A 16,108-nucleotide genomic window follows, 5' to 3' on the forward strand; every position below is an offset into this window, starting at 1 on the left:
ATCCACTGTGAGGTTTATCTTCTAAGCCCGAATGTCAACACTCCCTGTTGACAGACTTGGTCCGAACCCCACCTCCTTCCCACCCCCTAAATAATCTGGTCCATATCCAAACTGGAGACCATCAGGTAAAGGAAACAGCTGACCTGCAGAGGTTAAGGGGGGGGAAGTCAAAAATGGCGGAGCTCATAACGGCAATTAACAGGTTATTAGGAAAATAAAATACAAATATTGATTCACCTTTTCCTTTTCTACATACAAAAATGTAAGTTTTTTTCATTGGATATATTAATCCAAACATATGGAGAGGGTTGTTGGTCAGGATTCACTCACCAGGAAGTGATTTACAAAGAACCACACAGTGTTTTTATCCTAAAACCAAGCGGAGATGACTTCGATTAGATATCACGCAACATTTCAGGCTATCCCGCAACTGCATAGGATTTGGGTTGCTGTTTGGCCCGCAGGAGGAAGAGGAGGAGGAGGAAGAAGAAGAAGAAGAAGAAGAAGAAGAAGAAGAAGAGGAGGAGGAAGAAGAAGAGGAGGAGCTGTGAGAGATTCGCCATCCGCCGGACGAGCATCGGCTCCCGGTCTGAAGTCCGCTCCTCTCCTTGCGGGAGAATGCGGGATTCCCGTACAAATCGGCGCAACAGCTGCAACTACCCCCCCCCCTCCAAAAAATATCTAAAAACAAACAAAAAAAATGAACTTTTCATCTGAGGTGTGTGAGGAGGAGCAACAAATCGCCGTGAGACGTTTAGGGCGTTATTAAAAACGTGGGAAATTTCAACTCTCATCACTTTGAGGGCGATTTCGGAGAATAATATACTTTTTCTACTATAAGAAAGATCATTTTTCAAGTTCAACTGATAGAAAATAATGCCAGTCTTCTGTTGTTTTTTTTTTGTCTCCATTTATTATATTTTATTTATCTTCTTTTGAGCATAAAATCGCAATGACGGTTTTGGTTAAAGTCAGACTAAGTGCGTCGGGCAATTATTTTAAGTGCATTTCTCTGATATTAGTTACAGTTGTGTGTTTGCCTGTGTTTCACCGTAATAACAGTGGTCATGGGGAGCGGGGGCCTCTTTTGGTAGCTGGTAGTGAGTCACTATTTGACCGGTGAAATTACACCTAAGAATAATATTCAACATTTTTCATTTATTGAAGTCCCTTTTTTTTAACGTACCTCCCTTTGTACATGTTAAAGAAGCCAAAATCAGACCTGACGCCGCCCCGGGCTTCTACTCGCCGCGTTTTGTTTACATGACTCACGCTCTGTTTCTGCCCGGGCCGCTCACCTCCGTCTTATTTTGGTCCTAACTCTATGGATCCTATTGTTAGAGAGCAAATGACTGTTTACAATACATCTTCAATGCAGAAAACAGAGGGCTAGTTTTGGGCGGAGAGGCATGCATGTGTGAGGCGAGCGGGAGCGTTTCCTGGTTATGAATAGCTGTGTGTGTGTGTGTGTGTGTGTGTGTGTGTTGATTACAGCTGATGCCGGTGTGTGTCGATAATTCCAAGGCTATTGTTATTTGATCAAAACAGGTCAGTCTTACCCATGGATGCAAAACAAGAAAACGCGCACTTTCACTCGGAGTAGCCAGACATATTGAAATGTATAGAATTCCTCCAGAGCATGAAAACCTCAGGGGTCATGCGTTATATGACGGCACATCCTAATCTTTGGGTGGGATTCATGTCGGATATTGTGACTTTATAAACCATCATAAATCACTGCTGACAAGCGAACACGTCAGTTAATGGCCGGGTTGGTTAGAACACAAAACAATCGGTTTTGTTGGGGGTAAATACGATGGTTTTGGACTCCTCCACCGAACGCTCGTGTTAAGGTTAGGGGCCGGCGTTTTTTGTTTTTTTTTGAACAATAAAAAAAAAAAAACAAAAAAAAAAAAACACAGATCTTGAATTGCGGTCGGGAACAGGAAATCAATCGTGGTCTCCCCTTACAAAGTTAGTTAAGTCGTAATTGCGCCGTTCCAAAACAGTCTGGAATCAGAATTTCGGGTAAGGACGGACGAGGAGGGGGAGGGAAGGGGGGGAAATAGTAATTTGCAGCTTTGGGAAGCCCAAAGTGTCTCTTACATGCGTATTATACCGTAACTACACATTACACACTCATCTCCTGGATCCTCCATTCATTATTGCTGTGACCACAAGAGGGCATTTGTCACTTGTGTGTGAATAAAGGTTGCACTTTGCCATCTGCACCGAAGGGTCGGCGCAGAGCTCTGTTCGCACGACCCGTCCCGAAGACGACGGCGGAATCCCAACTCTTCTCCGTCCCCTCGTGCGCACGTGTAGAAAACCCAGACCTCGGTCCTGACCCGGAGGAGGGCGTGGGGTTCAAAGTTTGAAGCCGCGGAACGGCGTGACATCGGTGTTGTCCCTCGGCCAACTTTGCAAAACTCGATAAAAGTGCGTCGCGTTCGCAAGCCGGCTGCGTTTCGTCGCCTTTTTTTTCGTTTTCGCGTCGGGTAATAAAATCATTGCGCTAATGAGGCCGATTGAAAGCGTGCGTTTGCCGTCTGGCGTGTCTTCAAACGGCCCCCCCCGCCTCCATACGGGGTTAATCATTCCAGCAGTGCTATCGTGTCAGAGGTCTTATCAGCCGGTGTCATTTAACAACCCAACAAGCATCCATCTCACCCTCCCGCCCCTTCCTTTTCTTCTTCTTCCTCTTCTCCTTACCTAAAACTACAAGGTCTGCTTTACACAAAATGTTTTCCAGAGAAATCAGGCGTTTGCATCGAGGTATCCGGGTAACCGACCCCCCCCCCCCCCCCTCCTAGCGGGCCTCTCCCGCGTTCACGTACCGAAAGCCGGATCTCCGATGATCATGACTCGAACCGCGGGCCGACCCGATCGAGGTTCCTTCAACTCGGGTGTATTTACGCGGTTAGTTGCATTTTATTTCCATCCGGTGCAGCACGCCCGATTCGCTTGACCGGGTTTCTTCGCAACGAGACTGCAGCTGAACTGCTCGGGGAGGGATGGGGGGGGGGGGGGGGGGGATTATGTAATAGTGGTTAAACAAAAAGAGGCATCTCAAGCAACAAAAAAAAAAAAAAAAAAAAAAAGGAAAAGGCGTTCAATAACAACAAAAGCCCAGCGGTGCATCTGTTTGACTTCATTGTGTGTGAGTGTGTGTGTGTGTGTGTGTGTGTGGGGGTGTTGTTTGACAGTGTGTGTTTTACACCAACTGCACATGGGCTGCAGGGTAAATGTCAAATGACTTCAAGTGACAGCGTGTGATACACAATGTTTCAGCTATAAAACTAAAGGGAAATGGTTGCAAACACTGTATTTCTCCTACAATTAATTACTTTTTGAACTCCATCGTTACATCACACTAGTAACACGTTGACATAAAAGTGGATTCTAAACAATTTGTGAGATATTATTGGGCTGCTTGTTTAAACATCTGACACGTTCATAAAATTATAGTAACACTGGACTCAGTTATACAGATGGGATGTTAGGAAAAGGGTGTGCGATTTATTACTCTGTTATGACGTTTCTGTACGTGCACGTGTGTGTGTGTGTACGTGTGTGTACGTGTGTGTGTTCTACAGGTGTTCTTTGAGGTCGTCTTCCTCTGCCCCCCCACCCCAATAACAAAAATAATAATGAATGAGAAATAATAATAATGATTAAAAAAATGAACTAAAATGCGCGGATCGGAGAGTGCACGGTGGCTGTCTGGAGGAAGGATAGCGTGGTTTTCACCAGTGTGTGTGTGTGTGTGTGTGTGTGTGTGTGTGTGTGTGTGTGTGTGTGCGTGGGTCTTCAGAGTCTTCATTTAACGTGTCCCACAGAAATGCCCGCACATGCATTACTGATCAACTTGCATATATATAAATGTATGCATGTATTTATATATATATATATATGCATTCAAAATATGCATATATTTATATAAATGCATATAAATATAAATCCATGCATAGATGTCCCACACATGCACATACATTTATATATACCTTGCGCGCTTCCGCTGCACTTTGCGCATCTTCCCGCCGGACGCGGGGGGTTCAGTCCCCCGGTTTACCGGCCGGGGTGGACGGACGGGTGTGTGTGTGGGGGGGCTCAGGCAACGTTCCCCGGTGCTTTCGCCTGATTGGACCCGGGGAAGGTGATGTCAGACGACCGCATGCACCCAGGATTGGAGAGAAGGGGGAGTAAACAAAGCCGCGAGGAGGAGGAGGAGGAGGAGGGAGGGAAGGAGGGAGGGATGAGAAGGGAGGGAAGGAGGGAGGGAGGCGGAGGAGGAGGAGGAGTAGACGTTTCCCCCACATCTCCAGACGGGTCCGACCGACGCGCCGACTCTGACTTGACGCGCAGGAGAGGGCGGCCCCGCCGGCGCGTACGCGTGTGATCGAGGCTGAAAGTTGCACTGACAGTCAACAAAAAGATTAAAAAAAAAAAAAAAAAAAAAAAAAAACAGAAAGAGAGAAAGGAAGTTTATCATCTTTTTCTGATCCGGAGCGAGTTTTTTTTTTTGTTTTTTTTTTTTAAATTTTTTAGGGGGGTCGTTTGAGTTAAAGAGACGGATTTTTGGGCCAAACTCTGTGCGCAACTGCGCGTCAGACTCGACGCGGCAGCGGCGGAGGGGAAGACGGCGGCGACTGCGGCGGCGGCGGCGGCGGCGGCGGCGGCGGCTATGCCCGGCACCCGTCACACACACACAGCTAGAGGAAAGTAGACTTGGAGGAGGAGGAGGAGGAGGAAGAGGAGGAGGAGGAGGAGGGAGGCACTCAGAGGTGTGTGCGTGTGTGTGTTTTCGCGTGGATTCGCCTTTGCCCCCTCTGTCTCTCTCCTTCCCCTCTCTGCGTCCTCTCTCTGCGTCCCGCCGGGCGGCGCGGGGTCTCCAGCTCAGGCCGGCGGCGCTGACATGCTGCCCAAAGTCGAGGCTGAATCCCTGGGACTTTCTCGATCGTATGGGGATCAGGGCCACATGCCCAGAAACATGCAAGGTAAGACATCCCTCCCCTCCGCTCGCACCGAGTCCATCTGTATTATTTGTGTTTTAAGTTGGACTTTTATTCGCCGTGGGCTGCTCCACGCCGGATGTCAGTAGAAGTGGGTCAAGCATGATTTAAAAAAAAAAAAAAAATCTCGAACTGCATTCATGTGAATAAGATTTTTTTTTAAATGACTTTTTAAATGATATATGGTTATTCCAACGCCTGACTTTGGGTCACTTTAACCCCGCGTTATTCGACGGGTAAGGCAGCCGGCTGTCAATCATTCCAGAGGGGGAACATCTAGTGCGAAAAACGATTGGGCTCCGTGAGATTCTTTCTTTCTTTCTTTCTTTCTTCGTTTCTCTCCATCGACAAGTAAATTAAAAGAACTCGTCAATTTAGAGAACACGCACATATATATAAACACACATAAACCGTCTCAATTCAACAGGTTTTTAATTTCGCTCTCAAATCAACTCATTTGAAATAGTTTTTCTCCCCCCCGGTAAACTCAAATTAAGATGTTTGATTTTATTTTTTATTGCGATGTGAATTGCGGCCGTCAGTTTAAAAAGAAGAATAAAAGATACATATGTATATATATATATATGTATATATATATACATATATATATATGTAACAAAAATTGTTCGTTGTTATATTCGATGTCGCCACAAAAAAAGGCAATTAAATCGAGCGATTTTAAGAAAGAATTATCAGGCTGATTTTTGCAGAAGAAAAAAAGACACTTGTGTGCCTGGGAGCTAATATAGTTTAAATTTATGGATTTTTTTTTTATCGAGATGTAGATACAACTTTGGATTTTTTGAAATAAATAAATAAATGAACGGGTAAATAGTTTGTACGCATTTTGATACGAGGTATAAATAAAGCGGTGGCAGCTCCGTGGAACTGAACTCACCTGTCAAGATAAAGTCACCACCACCCCCTCTCTCTCCCCGTTTCCACGCGTGTTCTTCCACAGTCATATAACCGATAAGAGCGCCGGCGCGAGGAGTGGCTCGTCAGAGTAACACTTAGTTTTACGCACGGATTTAACAGCCATAACACAAACAACAGTAATAATAATAATCAATAAATTGCACTGACGAATTGTTTATCAGAAAAATATGTGTGTGTGTGTGCGTGTGTCGAGCGGGCCCTTCGTTCGTGGGATGAGTCTTGGTCTGTGGCAGTGGGGCGGCTGAGAAACGCCGAATAAAAGATTGAAATATAATTAATTGCTTTAAAAAAATTAAAAAACAAGGGGGATGTTCTAAAAAACGCGCATGATGTCGTGATAATATGTATTAATAAATAAATATTGGGAAAAATTTTTAAAAAACTGCAACCGGAACCCGGAACCGCGCCTGCGCCCCCGTGGCACCGCCGGAGAAACCTTTTAATTCACATAACTTTGTGACGGCGCTCAAAACATCCACATCCACAACTGCGCTCTTTCCTCTTTTTACCCCTCCACCCTCTCTCCAGACCCGACACACACACACACGCACGTACATGCACACACACACACACACGATGGCACACTTTTACGCAGTCCAGAAAGTGAAAGGTTGCTTTGCAAGATAGGAAAAAAAATATATAAGGGACAGAAAGAAGAAAGGGGAGAGGGCTGGGAGAGGAGGGGGGGGGGGGACTTGTTGCTCCAGCCCGGCCGTGGAAGTGGGGCTCCCCGGGTCGGAGGTCGGAGTGATGAGGTGGATGCGGAGGGTCTCCTTCTCCTCCTCCTCCTCCTCCTCTTCGAAGGCCTCAGTTTGACAAAATATTTCCACTTTTACAGCCAAATCCCTGCGAGCTCTCCTGTTTGATCCTGATTTTTTTTTTTTTTTTTTTTTATGATTGGATCCATAAAACGCTTTTGCAACTGCAGTAAACGTCACTCTGGATGTTTGCTGAGCGCCGACACACACGCAGACACATAAACACACACACACACACACACTGAGACCACAGATAAGAGCTGCGCAATAAACGCACCACCAGTCCGACCTTAATATTATTCATTTATTTTTTTTAAAGCATTCTGGATATTTAAGATTCCAAAAAAAAAACAAAAAAACAAGTTGAGTGTTAGAGAGATATCAAGGCCTGCGCGGGCCTGCTTTGTTTTATTTTAAAATTTTATTTATCCCTTTAAAAAAAACTTTATTTATCACTTAAACCGGAAATGGATCGCGGCCGAACTGGGCGCCGAGTTGTGTTTCCGCTTTCGGGAAAAGAGGTGAGGGGAAAAAATGAATGAAAAAGGGAAAAAATGAAGAGGCCTGTTGTATTGCGAGGGGGGGTAATGTTAGTTTTGGATGTTTTTTTTTCCTCCTCGCCTGCAGAGATAAGGGCTTCTGTGCGCGTCTTCATTTCTCTGTGGGCGGGAACGTTTTTTTTTTCTCCTCCAATCCTTAACTCTTAACCCCCCCCCCCCCCCCACGTCCACGACACGAATGCATGCATATTTATGAGCCTCACTTTCCTAAGTCCCTTTTTCTGTTTTTTTTTTTTTAAGTAAAAAAATATATATTTCATTTTCATATCAATTTCGCTGCATATTCGCCCTGACAGTGACGACTGCGGGAGGGGGGTAGGGCAGGAAAAAAAGCAAACGATTGCGTGATTTTAATTATTATTACATATTTTTCAGACTATATACACCCCCCCCCCGCCACACACACACACACACCTACCGGAAGCCGATCACAACTTTTTTTTTTTAAAACCCCCGCCGTTTTGCGCGCCGCTCTTTGGGTGAACGGGTGTTAGACCTCTCTCTCTCTCTCTCTCTCTCTCTCTCTCTTACACTCTCTCTCTATGTGTGTGTGTGTGTGTGTGTGTGTGTGTGTGTATGTGTGTGTGTGTGTGTGTGTGTGTCGCCTCCGTCCAGCCCCCCAGTTAAAAATGATGGACTACTCCTACGACGAGGACCTGGATGAGATGTGTCCCGTGTGCGGAGACAAGGTTTCGGGGTACCACTACGGACTGCTGACCTGCGAGAGCTGCAAGGTTGGTGACCCCACATTATTTTTACCCCTTTCAATTTACCTAAAGAGCCTTAAATCCCTGCATTTATGCAACTGCTTTATCGCTATATTACAATTTAAGCAAATTTCTTGCATTTGAGAATGTGTTTGCATGTGAGGAAAACTGAAATAATGACAGATTATTTCAGAATATTCAAATGTGTGTGTGTGTGTGTGTGTGTGTGTGTGTGTGTGTGTGTTGGGGGAGGGGGGGTCCAATGGGTTAAACACACGCTGTGTGAGTGGTCATACTGATATTGTGCAAAGATGCTTCAGATGAGTGCATGACCTTTTATGGTCTCATCTGTGTGTATTTCTGGCAAAAAAAAAACAAAAAAAAACATGGTGACAATTGATCGGTCAAAGTCTTTCCCCCTGCCGGTGACAAATTATTCCTCATGCCGCTCTGAAATGAATCGGCGTGTTCTGAAAAGAACAGCAAACACAGGAGGGCTCCCACCACCACCACCACCGCCGCCGCCGCCTCCGCCGCCGCCGCCGCCGCCGCCGCCGCCACCTCGGAGGGGGTTTAGCTGAGCGGGCAAAGTACACACACACACACACACACGCAAAACGTCGCCTCTGTTTGCACGAGCCGGGCGTGCTACTGTCTGAAACTCTCATCACAAGTTCATTAAGAGCGCAGGAACGTTGTCCGGCTGCGAGACGCTTCCGAACACGCTGCCGAATAATGACCCGGCGCGAAGCAAATTAATCTGAGCTCCGTCATCGACCTATTTGTACCTTTTCTGCTCGTTTCCGCCGCACTCCTCAACGCCGGCCTAATAAGCCGCTATCCGCCTTTTTTGTGTTTTGTTTCGTGTCAAAGCTGTCGGCACGGGACCGCGCCGAGGCGAACGTCCCGGCGTTTTCGAAGTATCGACGCGGTGGCATGCATTTTTCGCCGATGTGGTCATTATTTAAAGCAGATGTTATAGATTTTTATCCCGTATTATGACCTTGAGACGCCGAGCACTTGTTTAAAGGGAGACGTCAGTGGCATCTCCGCCGCTTTGCAGCCTCGTCTGACGTTGTCGAGCCAAATCACACTTTGCAGTTGGAGATCGACTCTGTGTGTGTGTGTGTGTGTGTGTGTGTGCAGGAGTGCAGGATGTATATTAAGAGGCTTCTCATATCCATCCTTGTTGCACATTTATAATTATTGATATTTTTCCGCAGCCGATCATTGATTATCTCTAAAATCTAGGCTTCCTATGTATTAAAAGTGTGATCCTCAGTGTGTTGTCACGACTATTACATGCTGCTTTTGATATTCTATTTCCCACCGAAACCCCTCCACCTTTGAGGACCCACCCAGAAACGTTGGGCTTTTCAAGCCAACTAAAATGTCCCCTTTCAGCCTGATATATTGTTTTTTTTTTTCTTGTCATAAATGTGCATTTAAGGGTTTTTCAGCCAGAATACAGAATACTTTCCATCACTGCTTCATAATCCCATCACTTACATTTAATACTATAGAGTAAATAATGCTAAGCTATCATGCAAGTTGGATTATAACTATAGTCACTGAGAGCAGAATTTTTTTTTTTTTTTTTTTTTTTCGGATAAAGCGGTTGTTGAATTGCCTTATAAGAAAAATAAAACTTACATTGAAGGCAGCTATATAAGAGTGGTGCGTGGAGACCTTCGGGTGAGATGATGTGCAGCGGCTGAAGTAACAGACGCAGGAGGAGAGTGTGTGTGTTTTTTTTTAAACCTCAAAGTTGCATTACGTTCTTAACGCTGGCCAGGGATGCAGATGCAGGTGGGGCAGAAATGCAGGTTTAATCGTATCCTCCTCGCTCCCTTGTTTAGGGCGTACCGGCCTGCGCTTACAATCGGTGGAGGAAAAAAAAAAAAAAAAAAAGCAAATAAATAATAAAAAAAAAAGGAAAAATCCTACACTTGCTTTTTGTGCGCGCACAGGGTGCAGGACTTCAAGGTCGGAAATGTTCCCGGATCCAAATACAAGTGGATTTGTGTCAGTGACTCTTTGCAGTTTGCAAAATTCCAGATTATTAGCGATGGCTTGGGATTCGTTGCCGATCTGAAGGTGCCCGATTGTTTCAGGATCTGTGAAAAATAGACCTGACACGTTTTTTTTTTTCCTCAGTTTGAAAAGTAGAGCTTATCAACTAAACGCTGTAGTCTTAATTAGCAGAAAGGATACGGTGCGAATTCTTTGAGAGAAAGTTGTAATCTGGTTTTGGTATTTTCAGCACACACTTTATACTAAAGGGAAAAAGTTATAGTTTTCACTCTATCATGGTTGCCTATTTTTTCACTTTTTACCAAAAAGTCATTAATAATTCAGTGTGAAAAATCCCAAGTGCAGTGAATTTTCATTTTTTTTTTTTCAGATGGATCATCGGCACATATTAAGTAAATTGACGTTCGGTGAGATATTGATAGGTGCAACTTTTTCGTTTCATTTTTCTTTTTAAAGAGGAGGTTTTAAGGGTCCCCTCCCGCAGGCTGGACCTAGAATGCATTCATATCACGTTCTCTTGGCTTGATTTTCACTTCCCCAGCCAATAAGTAATTCTTTGATTCTCTGTAATCTAGGAATTGTGAATTATATATATAATTTTATTGGAATTTTTTGGGATCCCTCCCACTCCCTCCCGAAGCTCGAAGTCTTCAATAATTAAATCGAGGATTATCCCCCTGTAAAGGTTCATGTGAAAAAAGGACATCGTGTATAAGAATATTATTTTGCCAGGGTCTGAATTACACTCCGTATCCTGTCTGAAATATTCTGTGAGACTAAAAACACATATGGGAAAGAAATATGTTTTAGAGTTTAATAAAGGGCGTAATGTGTTGCAACTTGCGTGTGTGTATTCTCGTGAAAACATCAGCCGCTTTCAAAAACTTCACTGTGCGCCGGTGGTGTGGGTGCGTGTCTGCGTGCGTTGCGTGCATGCATGCATGCGTGTGTGTGTGTGTGTGTGTGTGTGTGTGTGTGGGGGCTTCTCCCTCTCCATCTGTCAGAGTGTGTGAATGGGTCAATTACCATCGCACTGCAAGGGTCAAGCGGGTTGACGTCTTAATTGGCTCTCTCCACAGGGCTTCTTCAAGCGCACCGTCCAGAACAACAAGCGCTACACATGTATAGAGAACCAGAGTTGCCAGATTGACAAGACCCAGAGAAAACGCTGCCCGTACTGCCGCTTCCAAAAGTGCCTCACCGTTGGCATGAAACTAGAAGGTACGGCTGCACGCTTCACCTTTTTTTTTTTTTTTTTTGTTGCATTTTCACCCAATTTATCCCAGAACTGCTCATTTTCTGATGTTTCACTCATGCTAATCAATGTTTTTCACCCCTGTGTGTCGGCGGGTGGATCGGAAACTTGCGCCTTGGACCAGACTGGGAGGTTTGAGTGGACTATTAGCGCTAAAATGCTTTGCAAAAAAAAAAAAAAAGATGGCGATGGTGCATTTCTCGACGTCGTCCTCCTCAGAATTCTTCCCCGTTAATTACCCTTAATGTCATCGTAATTACACGGATATTGCGTTTCAGTGTAAAAAAAAAAAAAAAAAAAAAAAAAAAAAAAGCAGACAACAGAAAATGATCCTCGAGTCCCAACACATCTGGTGAAACCGTATATCCAGCCAGCACCGTTGCGTTCCTCCGAGTGCATCATATGTATTTTTTTTTCAAGAGATACGATGCCTGTTTGCAATTACCGTTGCAGGAACTTCCAAAGGGGGAAAAAATACACCATAGAGCGGCGTCTCAAACCGGAGGTTGACTGCTTCTGGACTTTGACTGAAAAACTTAAGACGCCGGCTTCTCGCGGAATCGGTCATTTTCCATGAATTCACGAGTGAAAAATACCTTCCCTGATCGATGTTCTCTTTCCAAATTGAAATATCCAAAAGACCTCCTTCTCCGAACGGGTTCGTAAAAAAAAAAAAAAAAAATGCTCGAAGTCGGAGATTTATTTAAACGTTTAAAAAAAAGGATGACCATTAAGACTAATTTTTGTTCTCCGAAGGGAACTTTCAAAGTGAACTCATTCATTTCGACCAGTGTGTTGAAATCTAACAGTGCTTATTAGTATTTTAGATGAGGTCGGGGTTCCGTGTGTATGGGTAGCTGCTGTGTACTTTTACTTGCCAGACGGAGAATAGTAAAAACATTAAACCTGGCGGCAGCGTTAGAATGGTAATGATGATACTTTTGGCCGGCGGGTTCGAGGCCCCCTTTGTTGAATTTGAACGGGGCTCAGAAGCTTGTTCAAACACACATATATACGGTAGTGACGGCGCGGCGGGGCGAGAATTATTTATCCGATGTACAAAATCGTCTAATTTTCGGTTTAATCCGAAATTGCTAATTTCGGGGAAAGGGGGGGAAGGGGCGGGGTGAAGCGATCCGAAGGTCAAACTCACACGGCGAGCGCGAAATAGGGGTTGATGCAGCGTAATTACCGTTACGTTCGCCGCGGCCATTTTCGAGAGAGCGTTCATCTGGTTCCAGTCTGGTTTCAAAACACGGTCCTTACCGCATTTGCGAAATTAAACCAACATTTTAATCCACGGGCCCCTAAGATGTTCGTACGCAGGCCGAGCGAAGAAGCGAAAATAAAGGCATTAGCGGGCGGAAGCAAACAAAGCCGGCCCGGTTAAAATCCTTCCAGAGGTTTTATCCCTTTACTTTCCGAGCGCGGTGTAATTAATTGCTGTTAATTGTGAATGGCCGCTGGGCAGAACGTCGCGGCCTGTCATTTTCCAGCTGACACAAGCGGGTCTGCGGCGAGCGTTTGATTTGTTTTTGCCGGTGGTAGCTTTCAGCTCGGGGGCAAGACGGGCCCTCCAGCGCTCTGTCAGGGGCCACAAGCTCCAGCGGGCAACGGCTGCCACAACCAGTAAAGACCTCCCATACAGATAGGCTGACACCCTTTACCACCCACACACACACACACACACACACACACACTCATGCTCGCACACGCTCTTCCTGATAAACACATGCATATATTTATGAGAAACCCAAAGGTGTTCAGATGGCCACAGGCAAGAGGGAAAAGCTGTCGTTTGATCTGAAGAAAAAAAAAAAAAAAACTTGTTTACAATAATGGCGAATATAGAAAAAAAAAAAAAAAAAAAAAAAAGAGAGAGAGAGGGTTAAATTGCATTGTGATTCCTGGACTTTTTCATTCTGCCACATATTATTTTAAGGTAGATGTAAATCTAGGGCGCTGGAAAAAAAAAAAATGATTTGAGGCCGTACTCTTTTGCTTCCTTACGTTACAGATGTGACGCAGCGCCGTCCGCGCGTCCCTGCAACTCCATATTTCCAGATTCAGTTTCAAAAGCACTACTTAAAGTATCTCTTTTCCCCCGGCGAACTGACCTCCAGGGCAGAGAAAATACTTTGATCCCAACAAACTAATACCGTCGTAAATGCAATCAATTACATCTCATCTCACAATCTGCGTTACGTGTCATAAAGTTATTAACCGTGTGTGTCCTTATTCTCCCGCGTGTTCACGTGTGCGATTTTTTTTTTTCCTAAGAGTTCCTTTCAGAGACGGTCGGTTGTTTCTGTCGCGCGGCGTCGACGAGAGGAAACGAGTCAAACGTGCGCGCTCTCTGATACACACATACGTTACACACTGCGCTGATGGAGAGTGACAGACACACCACTCATTTTAACCGCACAAACACAAATACTACTGTGCTGCAGAGATCATTGCTCTGGTATGCAGCGTAGCATCCCGGCCAGTGTTGACTCATTGAGAAAAAGAAGAGGAGAGGAAAAAAAAAAAAGACACATCCCGCGAAGGTTTTTGAACTATTAACACGTCATTCACGAAAGCTGATGAAGCGTGCTGCGTCCGAATAGCTCCCAATGGCATGTTTTTATTTTTATTTTTTTTATCCTGGCTAATGCTGCCCCAGATCACATGCTTCACTGATCTGCCTAATAACTCCGCCGCTCGTGTATCACGTTAAAGACGGGGCGCCGGCGCGCTCTGGACACGCTTAGTTTAGATAAACTTGACTGCTATGTTTTTTGTTTTTTTTTAAGAGGAAAGCGTTGATAATAGAATTCGACAGCGTTCTGTTTATTCGTAAACTGCGTATTATTGCCATTACATCCAATCCTGATATACGATATTCAAGGTCAGATCGTGTTGTTGGAGCGACACGGTTTTATGGCACCGTTGAGTGTCAAAGTGACCTAATTTCTGGAACGTTTTGACGGCACTTATCAGGTTTTGCGTTATTTGCTTTACCGCATTCCATTTAGTCGATTTTCCATTTGCTGAAATGTCGTAATTGTCGCCGTTGGACCTTCCAGGATTATCGACCTTTAGTTCACACGCGGCCGTGTTTGACCGTTTGAGAAAAGATTTAAATGTCCGTCTCATTTACCTGATTACGAGTTAAACTATCAGCTATTTATCTTTAAAATATATATGAAGCCTGTGTAAGGCAACGTATGAGCTAAAATATAACCACTCTTTACAATACCTATAATCTATCATTACAGTTTACCCTTGTTTTTCGCGGGGTTTACGTTCCAAAAAGACGCCGTCATAGGCAAAATCCGTAAAGTAGAAACCTCAATTAAATACCCTTTTATACATTGAAAAGAAAGAACAAACAATTTTACAGGCTCAATCATTTGTTTCACAAATAAAAGTACTGTACTTTAGAAACGTGTTTTTCAACAAATAACTTCTGTACTGAACTGTCAAATAATAATTTTAATCATCAATGTGAACAGAAGGCTTCAAATTGCGGAGATTAGCACCGCCCACCGCCACCTTATTGCTGCCGCGAAACTTATCGCTGCTGTCGTCCTTATGTTTTTTTCTTCCTTCTTTATGGAACGAACGGAAGATTCATTAATTCCGACCTACAGCCGCGTAGCCTTTACCTTCCCTTAGCATGTCCAGAAGTTTAACTTTATCTGCCATAGATAGCATCTTCCACTGGTTTTGGGCCCTGCTGCAGGTGCTTTTGTCGGTCCAGAGCATTTTGTCAACATTATGGGTTTTAGAGACACTCGAAACTGCAAGAGAATTTTATGTACGTGTACATATTAAACCGCGACGTTATTGACGCACAGGTAGAGAAGAAGCGGAGTGACTTTTTAGCCAATCAGAACGCAGAACACAACGCACGATGCAAATCCGTGACGTAGCGACACCGTGAAAACTAAACCGCGTTATAGCGAGGGATCACCGTCCATATAAACATCCGCGTCCATATAAACTGTAATCGGCGACGCCAAACAGGGGCTCGAATCCCTCTGTATTTCTTTCCCCTTCAATTTTTATTTCCTGCCGATCCACGTCGCTCCCGTTCCGATCCGTCTTCCGTCAGCCTCTCCGGTACCCGCGCCGGAAGCCGGGGAGCTGTCCCATTACTTATGCATAGGTATCATAGGTATTCATGTGTGTGCATGGGATAGGGCGCATCCGGAGCAAGGGGCCGGGGCCCCGACATGACAAACAGGGTGTCAGCAAGGCTCCGTGGGACCCATTAATATGCTGGCGGCTGACAGGGATCCTCACCTACGTGTGCTTAATATTCCTGTATATTAAACAACCATAAATCAGAGGGCACATAAGCTGTGTGTGCGCCTGAGTGTGTGTGTGTGTCTGTGAGGGGATGTGTATATGAAGATGGGCTGTGTGTATACACGTGCGCGGGGAAATTTAAGCGTCTTTAGGATGGTGGTTTGTGCTTATTTTGTTTCCAGCGGTAGTACACCGGTCTAATTTGTGGATCTAATATTACGTGCTAGGTTGCGCGCTTTAGCCAAGATTTCGCCCCGGAAATCCCCCGACTAAGATCTTTGTTTAAACTGGTAAAATGAACTTCCTTCACTTGTAATCATGAGGAGACAAAAAAAAAAAAAAAAATGGAAATTTAACTTTCTCATTTTCACTGAATCCATTTTAAACTGCGAATGGTGTTGTTGCATTTTAAGAGAATTCTATTTTCATCCCGACCGTGTGCCCGCTATCTAAGATGTTCTGTTTACACAGAGACCTTTAAAAAACATCAGCCTCGGAAAATCTTTCCACACACACACAAAAACTGTTGCTATCAATACAAACTTTG

The 16,108-nt window shown here is 44.6% G+C and overlaps 1 protein-coding gene across 1 annotated transcript in view; it reads left to right on the forward strand.

Annotated features, from left to right (window-relative positions):
* Nucleotides 1–4,350: 4,350 nt before the first annotated feature.
* Nucleotides 4,351–16,108, forward strand: part of nr5a2 (nuclear receptor subfamily 5, group A, member 2) — a 61,987-nt gene continuing 50,229 nt past the window's right edge. The window contains exons 1-3 of the mRNA XM_086162122.1: nt 4,351–4,997; nt 7,885–8,003; nt 11,090–11,231. Coding sequence (XP_086018248.1) covers nt 4,916–4,997; nt 7,885–8,003; nt 11,090–11,231 — 343 coding nt within the window. The 5' untranslated portion in view covers nt 4,351–4,915. The remainder of the gene's footprint in view (nt 4,998–7,884; nt 8,004–11,089; nt 11,232–16,108) is intronic.

Source organism: Fistularia commersonii, chromosome 16 (assembly GCF_037954325.1).
Source record: "Fistularia commersonii isolate RoL2024-O1a breed Wild chromosome 16, RoL_Fcom_v1.0, whole genome shotgun sequence".
Classification (NCBI taxonomy): domain Eukaryota; kingdom Metazoa; phylum Chordata; class Actinopteri; order Syngnathiformes; family Fistulariidae; genus Fistularia; species Fistularia commersonii.